This window comes from Salminus brasiliensis, chromosome 7 (assembly GCF_030463535.1).
Source record: "Salminus brasiliensis chromosome 7, fSalBra1.hap2, whole genome shotgun sequence".
In the NCBI taxonomy this organism is placed as follows: domain Eukaryota; kingdom Metazoa; phylum Chordata; class Actinopteri; order Characiformes; family Bryconidae; genus Salminus; species Salminus brasiliensis.
This window is the reverse complement of record NC_132884.1, coordinates 22282068-22297399: the sequence shown is the minus strand read 5'-3', so window position 1 is coordinate 22297399 and position 15332 is coordinate 22282068. Positions and strand designations below refer to the sequence as shown.

Below are 15332 nucleotides of genomic sequence, written 5' to 3'. Positions count from 1 at the left end.
CTACTGTGTTTAATGCGTGTGTCAGTGGCGACCTCTAGTGTTGAGGCGGCCCCCTCACAAACATTTGGAATTTGTTTTCCGGCCACTCAGATTTATTATACTACTTTTACTAAAAAAAAGATTAGCTACTTTATCTTTCAAACTCTTTGGGATGTTCATTGTTAATTTATACGTTGTGTTCCTATGCACGTTTTTTGTGAAACAACTTAACTAACCTTTATTAATGTCTGAAACAAATCACACAAATAATTATTATTAACAAAACCAGGCAAACAAAAATGAATAGTATATGAAGGTATTAAGTTTGTTGTTAATGTTACTGTAAGTAATATTATCATTGTTATTATTATTATTAATATTATTGTTGTTGTTGTTGTTAGTAGTAGTCGTAGTAGTGTTCGCCTTCTCAGTCCCTCCACCTTCCGCCATTTCAAACGCAACATCCGCCGGGTGCAGCAGCCATTTTGTCTGTTCATGCGACTCGGAACAGCGGTTCCCCCCTCGAAAAACATTCAGAAACGGGGCGCTGCCTGGTTCCCCAAACACCATATGGAAAGAGAAAAACGTCTGAACAAGCCCCGTGTGAATTTTAAGCGGAAGTGCGGGTCCTGTTTTCGGCGTATGCGGCGCGTTGGTGCGGTGTAGGCGGCAGCATGTCTAGCGAGGAGAGCTACCTGGCCATCCAGCGCTACCTGACAGACGAGCGGCAGCCCTACGCGCCCGGCACGCACGGCAACACCAAGAGGAAGATCCGCAAGGCGGCCGCCTGCTACATCGTCCGGGACGGGGTGCTTTACTACCAGCGCCGGCAGAAAGGCCTGGATGAGTTCAGCGAGCTGGAGGTGGTGCTGCAGGCCGAGCGGAGGAAGGAACTGATCGACGAGGCGCACATCACCTCCGGAGGAGAGCACCTCAACCAGCAGCTCACCTGGGAGATCATCTCTCAGAAATACTGGTGGAGAGGTGAGTTAGTCACCTTAAAATACCAGTAAAACTTATTTGATCCCTGTGACTCATTTTGCCTGACATTTATTACAAAAACGCGACCTATCTAGCTAACATTTGTCAGGAAGAGGTTCAGCTAGCTGCCCAGTAACCACAAATATGAGGTCTGTGTTGAGTTATCCCAGATTAACATCCTAAAACCTTTAGGTCTTCACTGTTTTATGTGATAAATCTGTTATAGCTAGCTACTGTAAACGGGCTCTGTGCAGAGGAGCTCCCTGTCCCCTTGGTCAGAGAGCTGCTGTAGTTCCTTTAACTGCTGGAAAGTGTTAAAACCTGTGTCCAGCTTGTCTCTGGATGAACACATGAGGTAAACCCAGCTGAGCTTTTAAGAAAAGCGAGACCTGAAGGCCCTTCAGAGGATTTAATGTGCTGTAAAGGGAGGCCTGTGCTAGTTTAGCAGCAAGCTAACCAGGCATCAGTCATGCTAGCCATCGAGCTAATGCTGATTAAAAATGATGCTAATCCTTTGACAACAAACACCCACAAATACGTGTTTGGCAACATTAGAAGTCGACATATTTTCTGTATGTGTTAGATCGCAGTATCAGACAACATTCATGTTCGCATCAGGAAAGTTACGCTAACCAACCTATTAGCGAGCTTGACTGAGTACTGCTGCTAGCTAGCTAGATATCTAACTCACAGGCTAAAAGGTTGTCCTTCAGACATGACAGAACTTATGTTGATTGGAGTTTACTTCTGTGTGTAGCCGTAAAACGTCAAGAGAGAAGACAAACGTATTGTAAACGTGAAGAAGACCGATGGTAGACTGACACCTACCATTGGTCTACTTTTGGAGCAGTAAAGCAGTAAATGGTGTGAACTGCAGAGCTGGGATAGTATACAAATATTGATTAATAATACCAAAATGATAAGACTCTTATACTAAGTAGCTTCCATTTCAGTCTCTAAACCTGTTAGTTTCGCTTGTCTGCCCTGACGCTGACCTACAAAGCCAAGAATTGACCAGCCCCTCTATACTTAATGGCAATGGTCAAAAGCCGACCTGTACCAAGAGCCCTTCAAGTATGATCACTCAGAGGATGGCTTTAAGGATGGCTTGACCCACCATCCTTTAAGATCCACAGAAGACAAGCATCCAGACTTGTTTCTGTCCTGGCAATGAAGTGGAACGAATTGGAGACGAATTTCCCCTCCGTGTCCGAACAGCAATACTTTGGGCGAAGTGTAGTGCCGAGTATTATGGTCTCCATGTTGGCTTTTGAGTTTAGTTGTATGTAAGCTTAAGAGGTATCTTTGGATCCTAGTCTATACGAACTAGCTAAGAGTATTTTTTTAAATAAACAGTAAAGCACTTTTGTAAGTCGCTCTGGAGAAGAACATCTGCTAAATGTCTTAAATGTAAATGCTCTTTTTCCAACCACTCTGCACTAATGTTACCCAGGCCTCTAACTTTCTAATCTGCTGAAATGACCTAATTCCCTAATATACAGGCCTTTATTCAGACTGTATTTTAGTAAGATTCAAGCTAGCCCAGTTGTCGTGAAGTGTGCATTAAATATTAATAATAGCATCCGTAACTTATTATTTTAATGTGTCAATCATAAAACAAGAAGGATAGCTTCACCTTTGACTCTTATAGATGCCCCCCTCCACCATCCAGTTGTTTTTTGGTACCAAATCTGTCTGCTACTCACATTGTACTAATAATTAGTCTACTTAAAGATAATCCGCTGACATTACCAAAATGTAATGTATAACCATTTCTTCAGACTGTATTTCAGTAAGGTTTAAGCTAGCATATGTGTGATCTGTGCTGACAGTAATGCATTTGTTATGCTGAAAGATTTAAATAAATGTCTTGGTAAAAAAAAGAAGAAGAAAAAAGAAACCCAGGTTGCTGTGAGACTGAGCTTTTTTATGGTGTTCTTGATATTATAGGCATCTTGAAGCAAGTAAAGGATTACATTAAGGACTGTCGGTGCCAAGGTAAACAGGAGCGTAGCAGAAGCAGTGCTGAGGATGGCACCAGTCAGGCACCTCCCCAGCGATCAGGTCGACAAAGAACCCGTGCCAGTGAAGAAGAGGACGAGGAAGACGATGAAGATATTGACGAAGAGCTTAATTCATCTTTTCAAGTCAGATCAAAGGGTGCCAAAGTGGACAAGCACGAACTGGTCTTTGTAAGTACTGTTTCCACAAAAAGTGTTGGTGTTGTTTTAAAAAACACGTTAGTGGTGCTTATGATATGATATAAAGAAAATACAGAATGCAGATGAATAGAACCCAACTTAGAATTCATGAATGCAGAACAAAGGCACAAACCAATGCTTCTTTGTTTGATTTTTTTGGCGAGTCTCAGATTGATCATCTTTTTTTGTGTTTTTGTTTTGTAGGTGGACAGCAAAGGTGTCGTGCAGCAGTTTCTGCCTAAACACGGGCAGACCATGTTGGATAAGTTGAATCAGCAGCGTCTAAATAATCAGTTTTGTGACATCACCTTGCTCATTGAGGGTGAAGAGCATCGGGCGCACAAAGCTGTTCTGGCTGCTTGTAGTGATTACTTCTATGAACTCTTCGTTGAGAAGGGTGCGGTATCGAGCCATGAAGCTGTGATTGATCTCTCTGGTAAGCAGTAGGGGACAACTGTTGATTATAATTGTCTTATGTAATACTGTTTTAATGACTGAGAAAAGTGGAAAAATCCATTTGAATGGCCCTCCTAAATTAAGAGTTTCTCAAGATCTTAATCATTTACTAGCAGGAATAATTGAAAATTGTTATTTGTGTAATTATTTAGGACAATTGTACTTAGTGAAGCAAATGTAAGAACTTTGTGAGCAGGAACTTTATTTGAGGTTACTTGAACCTATATTTCTGTAGTCATATCTGGATTAGCATTACTGAGAGATGGAGTTAGAAACGCAATTAACACACTCATTTGTAGCACTAGCAATGCTGATGCATCATGAGAGTAAGGACTTAACACACATCTCCTCTGATACATGCAAAGCTGCTGATATGCCTTCCTTTATATTGCATTAAAGTGTGACCAATGTTCAGATTTTCTATGGATGAACTTCTGAACAAACTCTTGTCTTCCAGTTAAAGTAACTCGTAGTAAGGCTTTGTTTGCTCTTTCTCTTCATCTCTCTTTCCACGTCAGGCTTCAGCAAGGCCAGCTTCCTGCCTTTGCTGGAGTTTGCTTATAGCTCCCAGCTGACATTTAACTTCTGCGTGATGTCGGACATAGCCACGCTGGCAAGGTACCTGCTAATGCCCGAGGTTCTTCAGATCTGTGAGTCTGTGCACAAGAAGGTAGAGGAGCAGAAGCTGATGGTCTACCAGCAAGGAGATATCCATACAGTGGTGGCCAGCCAAACTATGCCCTCTCAGCCAGTTGATCCTGTGGAGTCTCAAGCTTATGTTGTGGCAATGCAGAGTGATGGTCAGGCAGTGGTCACTCACACTGAACAGTCTGAGGCTGGAGAAGCCATTACTGTTATCACAGGGGAGGATGCAACAGCCGATTCGCTGGCTTTGCTTGCTGGAGCAACAGTGGATGGAGAGACAATGACTGTGGTTACACATAGTGGACAGGCTGGCTCGGCTGATTCTCTAGCCATTGTGGCCCACAACGACCAAACAGAAGCTGGGGAGACTATGACTGTGGTCACTCACTCTGGGCAAGCTGGGTCAAGCGAGTCCCTAGCTGTGGTTCAGGCCTGCTGGACAGTGGAGGAGCCACAGGTAGAGGACACGTCAGTAGCGGAGAGTATGGAGCCTGGTGCGTTTCTTGTTAGAGTAGATCCAGGCAACGTAGATCCTACTGAAAAGGTTTACATGGCTGCTGTTCCACCAGTGCCAGCTGTTCAGGAGGAACCAGTCGCTCAGCCTGTGGAAGTTCCATCCCAGTCTGAGCCAGCTGCACCGCCACCAGGCCCTCCACCAGGCCCTCCACCTCCGAAAAGAAGAGGGAGGCCCCCTAAAGTGAAGCAGGTCGCTCCACCTCCCCCTCCAGAACCAGATCCAATGGAGGTGGCTGCTGCAGAGAGTAGTTCAGCTGGATGTGAATTGAAGAAAGATGAGCAAGAAAGTGTTGATCCTAACAAGAGGTTCCTGAGAAAGCGCTCGATGAGAGAAGGAGGGTATGTTCGTCTACACATGGGACTTGAAAATGAGGAAGAGGAGTCTTCATCAAACACTGTGAAGGTATGAGTGCGGTCCGAAATCTACAGGAAATACTTAGATTAGGCATGGGTTACAAAGATTCCGATATTCAAGTTTTGTTCAGTTTACAAAGATAATGGGATCCATCATTAAAAGAGCAGAGCTGTGAACAATTTTGCGACTTAAAAACGCACAAGGCTGATGTAGACTTTTTTGTTAGGGCTCAAGAAGATATTGGTGAACGAGGCCCATTGTGTTTTATGTTAGATTAGCTGCAGAGGCTGTGTTTGCTACCAACAAAATAATAAGCCAAGTGGTCTTCAAACCTTCATATACAGCATACTATACAGTTAACAAATTCATGTTATGTAGGCCTAGTGTAGCATATTGATTTCCCCAAGTTTTGCCCTTCTTTCAAAAACTGCTATCAAAACCATACAAAAATGTAATAAAACAAGCAGTTGGTAAGTGCTCTTAAAAGTACTGACAGTATCCATAATGAGATTTACCCACCTTTCCCTCCCTTGATCAGAATGAAGATTCATAGTGATTGTATTCAGTCCTTTGCAGTAATCATACCAAAGGCTTGGATGTCTCAACAGGCAAATGTTCTTTATAGCATTAAGCAGTCCAAGTAGCCACTTGTAATGCTTCCTTGTCTCAAAGTTTAGGAGAAGGTTTGCACACAACCTCAGGGTACTTAGGTGGTTTAAGTTTTACATCCATACAGACAGGTCCACAAGTAGTGAAACAACAAAAAAACAAAAACAAAGGAGAGAAAGAAAACACTGCATCAACCGAGTAAACCATTCATCTGCCATACACAAAATAAAAATGCAACTTTATAGGTCCTTATGTTGAGCTTGGAACATTCATAAGCCTGCCTTTTAGTGGATAGAATGGGAATTACACATGGGACAAATTATGAGATTGTCACAAGTGGCGTAGAGGAGAGCTGACACCTGTGACTGGTGGGAAACGTGGTCACTCTTTCCCACCCAGAGATCATTTACTGGATGATTTAATTATTTCAGAGACAGGATCTATGTACTGCTTTTGAAATCTGTGGTTTCTGAGTGTATTTCTATGTGCTATCATTTTAAAATGAAATGGTGTTCTCGTACTCCTCAGAAAATGGCCAAGAAAGGACATCCAGTGACCCAGCCTGTAAAAAAGCGTTCCTCTGATTCTCCTGATATCGAGATGACTTCTAACTGCACAAAGACTGAGACGGAAGGAGCAGAGACGGAAGAAAAAGAGGTGCATTCCATAGAGGAAGGAGTGGCACAGGAGAAGACTGAGGGAGCAGTGGATGGAGAACACACGTGTAGTGAGTGTGGCATGGTGTTCCAGAGACGCTACGCTCTCATCATGCACACGCTAAAACATGAGAAATCCCGCGGTTTCAAGTGCACTGTACGTATTGACACATCTTTTTGTTTTGTGACCATATGCAGTCTGTGTATGGCTGTATACATCCACTATTTAAAAGTCTGGAATCAGTGGAGGCTCATTTTAATCATGTAAAATATATGGTTACAGATATACGTGACATGCTAGATGCTTCTTTTCTAGAGAAGGAGACAACTTTCAGTGGAATTCAAAGTAAAATTTTTCAAAATGAAAAATTGACACATTGTAACTGCCAGATTTAAATTATGTCGAAAAGTGATAAGTGGCAGAAACGAAAATACAAGACTTTTATTTATCTTCCCAAATAGTGTAATGTAAATGGATAATTATGTAGCCTGGTTATCATAATACTTGTGTATGGTGTAATTAAATGTAAAAGGATGGTTGACCTGAAGATCAAATGTACACAATTTTCATCTCATCACAAATATAGTCATGGCATCAGTCAAGATGCTTCAAGGCTTATAAAGCTAAAAAATAAAAAGTAGTGGAAGTCTATCTTTCCCACAACTGTGAGTCACGTAGACCTCCATTAAGCAGGCCTTGTGGTGTACCATTCCTTTAAATATATACTGCCATCATTACATATATCAAATAAATCCATATGAGAAGTGATTCCAGATTTTGAACAGTAGTGCAAATCTCTTTTCCCTCCCTGTGTCTTTTTGAAGCATGTCTATCCAATGCCTTACAGTATGTAAACAGTGATCCTGTACGTCTTTTTTTTTGTCCAGTTGTGTAATAAAGAGTTCCAGTATGCCGCCTCTCTCCGTGCCCACTTGGCCCGTCACAAACACCAGAAGACCCAAAGAGTGTCGGTGACCCGAGGCCCAGTGGCAGAAGACTCTGAGGGGCTGGAGGGCCAGGCCAAAGGCCGGACGAAACGAGAGTTTGTGTGTGACATCTGTGGCAAGACGCTGCCCAAACTGTACTCTCTGCGCATCCACATGCTGAACCACACGGGTGTGAGGCCACACTCCTGCAGGCTCTGCGGGAAAAGCTTTGCCACAAAACACAGCCTGAAGATGCACAGAGCGTTACACGACTCGGCCAAACGCTTCCACTGCGCTGTGTGTGACAAGTCCTTTGTTACCAAAAGGAGCCTGGACGAGCACACCAGCGTACATACAGGCAAGCTTGTGTATACACCAATATGTACCCTCGAAGATGCATACATAAGACGGCAATGATGAACATGTTTTGATATTACTTTAAAAATATGAATCAAATCTACATAATGATTTTTTTTTTCTTTTATAGCATTTGGTTAAAACAAGTGATTTATCCAATGATACCATTTATATGTCGATAAATTACACTTTTGCTCTTACAAACAAAAAGTTGGAAAATGCACTTACAAAACTGCTGAAATTAAAACATTTTGCAACAGTTTGCATTAAATGACCTTATTTACAGTGGGTGAAATGACTCTTCCAATGCTGTGCAAAATGTTGACATGTCAGGAGGTTGTAATAATAATTATTTAGTCTTTTACATGATTACAGGAGTTGGTAGGGTTACTTTAGGGTATTTGACTGGTGCAGTCAAATACCACTAGATGGCACTTATAAGCATGTTCAGATTTCAAGTGCCGGTAGCTTCTTTTTTTTTTCCCTCCTTCGTACTCTGCAGTGGTTCTTTAGCGTTGTATCCTCTCTTGATACTCCGCATGAACAATGATTGTTCAGTGTTCCTCTGGAAAACTGTGAAATAGCTCTACATGGCTGACTTCTTTCCACTGTGGATCTGATGCTCTAAGCCTCTGTGTTGACTGAGTGTAGCAGAGATAGACTCCTAATTAATTAATTAATTAATTAAGAGCTTTTCTTAGTCACTTTATGGGTGAATATTGGAGTAAATACCTGAATCTAACTGGTATGTACACATGCAGATGTGTGTGTGTATATATGTGTGTGTGTGTATGTATATGTATATGTGTGTATATATATATATATATATATATATATATATATATATATATATATATATATATATATATAAAATATACAGCCCCAGGTGTTGAGTTCTTTTAGGAGTTATTTTCTAATGCTTTACCATAAAATGTGATGTGAGGGTTGTACCAAATTTAGGCATTTGTTGATGATGTAATGTGCAAAACTGCTGCCAGATGATTTCACCATTTTCTGCTGTATTTTGTTGACAGGTGAATCGAAATATTTGTGCACACAGTGTGGAATGTCATTCCACCGGGCTTCTGGGCTGAGCAAACACTTGAAAAAACATCAACCCAAACCTGTGGTCCGTGCATTCCAGTGTTCCCAGTGAGTACATTTTTCTTACAGACACATTCATTGGCATTTGCTTAAAGAACTTGTTCACTCATGTTCATGGACACACTTCACTCACATGGACTAACCGTAATGGCCATGTAATTATTGACTGAAATACCTGTGTTTTTTTTCTCCTCCTGTGCCACAGCTGTGATAAAAGCTTCTATGAGGCGAAAGACCTGCAACAGCATATGAATAAGCACTTGGGCCTGAAGCCCTTCCAGTGCCAAGTATGTGGGAAATGCTACAGCTGGAAGAAGGACTGGTACTCTCACGTCAAATCGCACACCGTTGCAGAACCTTACAGGTATGAGTCAAAACTGGCCCTGTCATGCCTACACCCTCAATAGAAGTGTTGCGCTGCAGGGGTGCATCTCATTTTAACCTGTATGTTTTGTTGATCTGCTAGGTGTAACGTGTGTGGTAAAGAGTTCTTTGAGAAGGCTCTGTTCAGAAGACACGTGAAGAAGGCCACTCATGGGAAGAAGGGCAGAGTGAAGCAGAATCTGGAGAGAGAGTGTGAACACTGTGGGAGGAAGTTCACTCAGCTCCGAGAGTACAGGCGCCATATGAACAACCACCAAGGTGAGCATGCATGTGCACTCCCATACATGGTTTATCTTGTTTGTCTGGGGGGGGTAATAAAAAGCATAATACTATAATACTTCAGACAGGGGTGGACATTTGCTATTGTCTTGCCCACAATATTTAAATAATTTTGAAATATTGTTGCTTTAAGAACAAAATAAAATCATTAGAAAGTTCAGAATTGAGTGAGTGGATGAATTTCTGTGACTGGAGTGTTTTTAGTGATGGCTTTGATGCCATCAATCATCCTCATCATCGTCTTATCCACTTGATTCAGTTCAGAGGTGCTGTGGTAATTGGGCAGGTACAGGCAGGTAGTACTTGTACCAAGTTCTCTTGCTGGGGGATCCAGGCATATAATTTTCTGGGTATTCTTCTGCGTCTCCTCCCAGTTGGTCGTGCATGGTACACCTTCAGCGGGAGGCGACCGGAAGGCCATACTTATCGGCTGACTTCTCTCAGCATGAAGGAGGCTCAGAGTAAAAACGCTGCTACTTCACATTGGATTTTGTTTTATTGAGGATGGCAGACATAAGTTCTTTCTTTACCAAAAGGAACTTGTTGAACATGGTCAGAACGTTCGATATGAGTTCTGTTAAAACAGTAAATATAAAAATGATGGAGGTGGGTCAGTGGGATCGAAGGATCAAATCGCTTCAGTCATTCCCTCGTTTAACTGATTCAGTGGACATCAAATTGGCATGGACTGCTGAAAGTAACGCATGACTTGTGTTTGGAACTGAAATATGCTTATTAATTGTAAATACAGTAATAATGTTTCTGTCTATATGGCCAAAAAGTATTCAATTAATTCACTGTTGTTGTGGTCAGTGCACATTTCTGTATATCTGCCCCTGCTTCTGCGTGTTTTTGAGTTTGTTTAGAACATTTGGAGGACATGATTTTGCTCCTAGTCGTCCAACATGCTATTATAAGAGGTGTCAGTGTGCAGTACCAGGCTTTCCCTCAAGGTGGCACAACAGGTCTTTCACTCTGGAGCTGTTGAATAATTAACACAGATCTGTCTGTATGAAAGACTAATTCTTCTCAGGAGAATTTTCCTGCATAATTTGTCATACACACTCCACATTGTGAGAATTGGGCTGTCATTAGTGGTAGTTAAAGGTGTTTCAAATGGTTTTAAATGAGTAATTGTGTTGAGTGTGAGCTGGCTTGTTCATTCTAGTCCAAGCACCGTGCACTGTTCAACCAGTAGAACACAAATGATGGGCAAAGTTATTGGAATGGCCTCGATTTAAAGTAGATGTGATGCCTCAAAAGATATCTGGCAAATTTTGTGCACAAGACTTTTAGATTTTACTATGGTAAGAAACATGTTTCAGCTAATCACTCTCAGTGCAATTTTTGGACATTTTTTGAAATTGCATTGGAGTTGTTAAACTCAATGAGGTAAACAGTTCCACAGCAGTTACTCCTATGTTGCAGTCTCTGGCTACACTCACATGCACTGAAATCACTAAAATCTTAATTTCTCATAGGCACGATGCCAGACCCTGCAACAGATTGGTTTCTAAACTTGTCCCTTTTTTCACTGCTCGTGCATTTTCATGTCTGCTCGGCTTGCAGCTTATTTAGCTCTGAATCATAGCCGGAAATACACAGGAAAGCACTGAAAGCAGAATTTCTACTCTCACTTGGGATTATACTTCTCATTCCCTTCCCATTTAATTTTCAACAAACTGCCATTAAAAAATGTGCATGTGTGAAAGGGGCCAAAGAGAAGGTGACTTAAACCTAGCCTTACGTTTTGTCTGTTATCATCACTGAAGGCTGATTCATTTTGTAGGATCCTTCAAATGTGGCTTTGTTTCTGAGAAATCAAAGGTTGCAGCTCCTTTGTCGTTTTAGACCTCTATTGACAGAATGCTTCATTCACAGAGAAAAACATTGTATGAATGGTGAGATGGTGGGGTTACAATTTTGTAAAATTGTCTGTTTGCTTACATCAGTAAGCAGTGATGTGTATGTACTTTCTGCTCAGGCCATCTCAAATGTGCATGAAGAACAGACTTTGTATACCAGTCCTTAGCCAGGTCCCTCCTACACTCTTAAAATAAAGGTGCTATAAAGTGTTCTTTGAGTAATGTCACAGAAGAACCACTGTTTGTAAAAGACAACCCTTTTAGTGTTTACTTGATGTAAAGGTTTTAAGGTATTCCCACATCTCTATTGCAGAAATGGTTCCTTATGGAACCAAAAGTGGGTTTTCTATGTCATGGCTGAAAGAACACCTTATAGCATCTTTATTTTTTAAAGTTAGTATACTGTTGGTGATTTCAAGGCCCTCTTTGTGCACATTTGTAAAAGTAGAATGGTCGTTATTATGTATTATGTGAAAAATAACCATATTAAATATTGCTTCTCATTGGATTCCAGGTACATATCATTTCAGTAACACTTGCTCCAGAACCCAAACTCTCCTCTCTTCTCTCCCTACAGGGGTGAAGCCATTCGAGTGTCTAACATGTGGGGTGGCATGGGCCGACGCCCGGTCTCTAAAGCGCCATGTCCGCACGCACACAGGCGAGCGCCCGTACGTTTGCCCGCTGTGCCAAGAGGCCCACATAGACGCCCGCACTCTGCGAAAGCACATAACGAAGTACCATGGAGACCATTTGCCGGGGAAGATCATGCTAGAGAAGGACACGCTGCAGTTCCATAACCAAGGCACTCAGGTGGAGCATGCGGTCAGCATCCTTGGCCCCGAGCTGCCTCCTGAGCTTCAGCCGCCTCAGCCACCTGCTAGCGAGGAGATCGAGACGGTTCTCATCACAGAGGAGACGGTGGAGGCCGTGGAAGCCGTGCAGGCGGTCAGTGAGGGTTCAATTTCTACGCTTTCGGACCAAAGCATCATGCAGGTGGTGAACTATGTCCTGGCCCAGCAGGCTGGAATGAAGGTAGAGGAGGCTGCTGACATCATTCAGACCATGGAGGTGGAGGTGGCTCACGTGGCAGAGGTGGAGTGACATGAGGACGGACAAATCAGACCTTGAAGGGAAGAGATCGACTGGATCTGAGTTGCGTTGAGTTGCGCTGTAAAGAAATGAACTGTGCAGCCAAGTGAAGTATAAATGGTTCAGGTTTACTCCTTCCCCTGACTTTGCTTTGACGCAGACAGAATGTAAGAAAGTCGTGGGCTTCTTTTTGTTGTAAAATATAATGCTGACACAAGGAACTTTTCTCCTCAGCAGGAATGCATGTATGCGCTGCTTGACCTAGCAGCGTGTGTGTGTGTGTGTGTGTGTGTGTGTGTGTATACTGTACATACAGAAGAGAACATAGTCTGATGATATGTCAGTAATTTACCATATAAATGCAGCACAGAACTCTCTAGAAAGTCAGCTCTTATGTACAAAAACAGCTTTTTAACCAGTTGGTTAAGATTTCTATGCATAATGGATGTCATTTTTGTTTGAATTGAGTTTGAACACTTCGCCCTCACAGTGAGGCTATAGACTGGCTGGTGGTTGTCTGTACAGTGTTCTACCAACCATTCCTCTGGATCCAACGATGATTCAGCTGTGATGGCAACCAAATAAAAGCTTTTTGCGGGGCTGTGTCACAAACTGAACTTGGCTGTTTCTCACTGTTCTGCCTAATGGAGTCTGAAAAGATATTTTCTTCTGCTTTCATTGTAATTCATTTTATGTTGGTTTTCTGAGATGTTTTTCCACATTGGCTAGTCTACATACACTGTGTGTGCATGTAGACACAGCTACTGTAAGGGGGTTGTAGTTAAGCTGGTAGTGCCTTGAGAATATCTTGGCGAAGCCGTATTTAAGTTTATGTAATGTTTTCTCTATTTCTCTATTCATTGCTTTTGATCTTGACTTTCTTTAACTTGCTCTGCTGTTATGTTCAAAATGTGCCTTTAATTTGAGCACTTTTAAAATGCATCAGCAGGCTACTTAAGTTTGGTATTGTAAAAAAAAATAATCTAGAGTTTAAACAGCCCATATTGCCCAAATCATTGTCTATCAAATATCAGTTGTTTTTAAAGGTAATGCTCAATCCTTAGTTCATGTATGGGGGACAGAAGCTACAACCACAGCCCGTTTTCAATGATTTACTTTATGGGATGTCACAAACTGTCAAATTTGCATCTAAATATCAAATATCATCAAAATACAGCAGTTCATCTCTGCCCAGTCACTGAAGATATAAGGGAAGCTTCAGTCTGGGCTCCTTTTTGATTGAGTCACCAGAACAGAATTTATTGCTATTTAATCTTAAAGGAATAATAAATGGAGGTGTGTACAATTATCTTTTGGTACGTAAACCTGCATAAGTATGTGTTGAGTGAATCGGAGAGAATACAATACAATAATAATAATAAATGGTCTTAATTGTATGACCTACCAACAGTCAAGCAGCACTAGATGGTCATGCCAGAACAAAACAAGCACCAGTGTCTTGCCATAAGACATCACAACACCTTTTTTTTTTTTTTTTTTTTAAATGTAAGAAAAAAACATTGTGGGTTCTAGAAAATAAATACAGGTATTTTTCCACTAGTTGAAGGAACAAAACATATGGAGGTCATAGCCTTATTATTATTTGCTATAATATGAGGCTACATTTAAAATGATGCTGGACTACAAGAAAATATTTATAAAATAGTTTAATGAATATCAAATATTAAACTTGTTAAAATTGTTCTATATTGATTAATAGTTGTTAATAAACTTAAAACGATTCGGATGTGAAAAATTCAGCCAGTAATTAGCACTACGTTTAGCCAATAACGTATTTGTGTCTGAGAGGTACCTGAAAATAAAGCGGACTCACCAATACGTTAGAAAGTAAATTTGAAAATGTGCGTAGATATAATTATTAACCTTTTTAATTTCACATCTAAAAAATAAAATCTTTAAAATGTCTAGTTAATGTCCTGCGCGGGATGCGTCGCTCTGCCCCTCGCCTTTAGCGCCATCTAGCGACTGGATGTTAGCGGCGCAGTGATTTGGGCGCTGCTGGAGGCTCGCTGGAGCACAGCTGCTTTTTCCGCGGAGAAGAGGGGGATCCAGTTTAGTGAGTGCTCTCACTCGTGTGTCTCCTTAAAGGTCTTTTAAAGGTTCCTGAAAACGATTATAACGGTGTCGTGACAGTGTTGTATGGTTATTTTTACCAGGTCAGCGCTGTGAAATGTGGTGTTTCCGTCATGGCACGGAGTCTGAGTCCATGGCTTTGGCTGAGGAAACCCATCTACATCCAGGTAGGAATAAGGCTGCTCGGATTTACCTCAGAGCACACCGTAGCTGGAGGGGTGACGGTCGGTGGTCTCGCTGTGTTGGAAATGAGAGCTGACAAGAGGTGGGAGAGAAGCGCCGGTTAATGAATCTCACGTGATGATTCCTCCGGATTTTGCGTTGAACTGTTAAAGGCTTTCGGATGTAAATACCTCATTTACTGCTGCTCCGTTTCCCACAACACAGCCATCCTAAACGACTATCTAAAACTTTTAAATCGTGCTGGTGAATTTCTTCTGCCTATTCAGTGAACTGTCTTCACTGATGGACTGTCTTCAGCCCTGTGACTTTAAACTTTGCGTGGTTTGTTTTTCTGGTGTCTCTTAATTAAGAGGCATGATCTCGTAAGGTCGCTCAGTCCTCTCTATTTTACTCGGAAGCTGGGGTTGCTTAGCTGCGTTGCTTAGCTACATCGCGCTGGGGTTGCTGTAGCAACAGGGCTGATGTAGAACACCTTTTCAGGCTGTTTGTAAACACTTGGGCTGTTGTCGTTACCGTGTTAGACTTGATGCCGGTAGCTGTGTGCTGACTCCTGAACAAATCCCTTAGTTTGAACCGACTCTTTTCAACAAACCAGTAGAACTAGTTCACAAGTCCAGCTGAATCAAAGTTGGCTGCTGCATCTATGGCA

The 15332-nt window shown here is 41.8% G+C and overlaps 2 protein-coding genes across 2 annotated transcripts in view; both read left to right on the top strand.

Annotated features, from left to right (window-relative positions):
- The first annotated feature begins 455 nt into the window (after positions 1-455).
- On the top strand, positions 456-13018 carry zbtb11 (zinc finger and BTB domain containing 11). Its single transcript, XM_072684139.1, has 10 exons — positions 456-963; positions 2911-3152; positions 3366-3597; positions 4136-5181; positions 6271-6555; positions 7287-7683; positions 8717-8834; positions 8992-9150; positions 9253-9428; positions 11892-13018. Exons 1-10 carry the CDS (start codon positions 654-656, stop codon positions 12416-12418), a joined length of 3492 nt encoding a protein of 1163 aa, XP_072540240.1. The 5' UTR covers positions 456-653; the 3' UTR covers positions 12419-13018.
- Positions 13019-14402: 1384 nt separating this feature from the next.
- dipk1ab (divergent protein kinase domain 1Ab) overlaps positions 14403-15332 on the top strand; it is a 40048-nt gene continuing 39118 nt past the window's right edge. Inside the window, exons 1-2 of the mRNA XM_072684144.1 lie at positions 14403-14483; positions 14584-14667. Coding sequence (XP_072540245.1) covers positions 14614-14667 — 54 coding nt within the window. The 5' untranslated portion in view covers positions 14403-14483; positions 14584-14613. The remainder of the gene's footprint in view (positions 14484-14583; positions 14668-15332) is intronic.

Bases quoted from the DNA above. Each gene is read 5' to 3' on its own strand.
- zbtb11 (XM_072684139.1), top strand. From the start codon at position 654: ATGTCTAGCGAGGAGAGCTACCTGGCCATCCAGCGCTACCTGACAGAC. The intron at 5,182-6,270 runs GTATGAGTGCGG...CGTACTCCTCAG, and splicing joins CTTCATCAAACACTGTGAAG to AAAATGGCCAAGAAAGGACA. The intron at 8,835-8,991 runs GTGAGTACATTT...CCTGTGCCACAG, and splicing joins CGTGCATTCCAGTGTTCCCA to CTGTGATAAAAGCTTCTATG.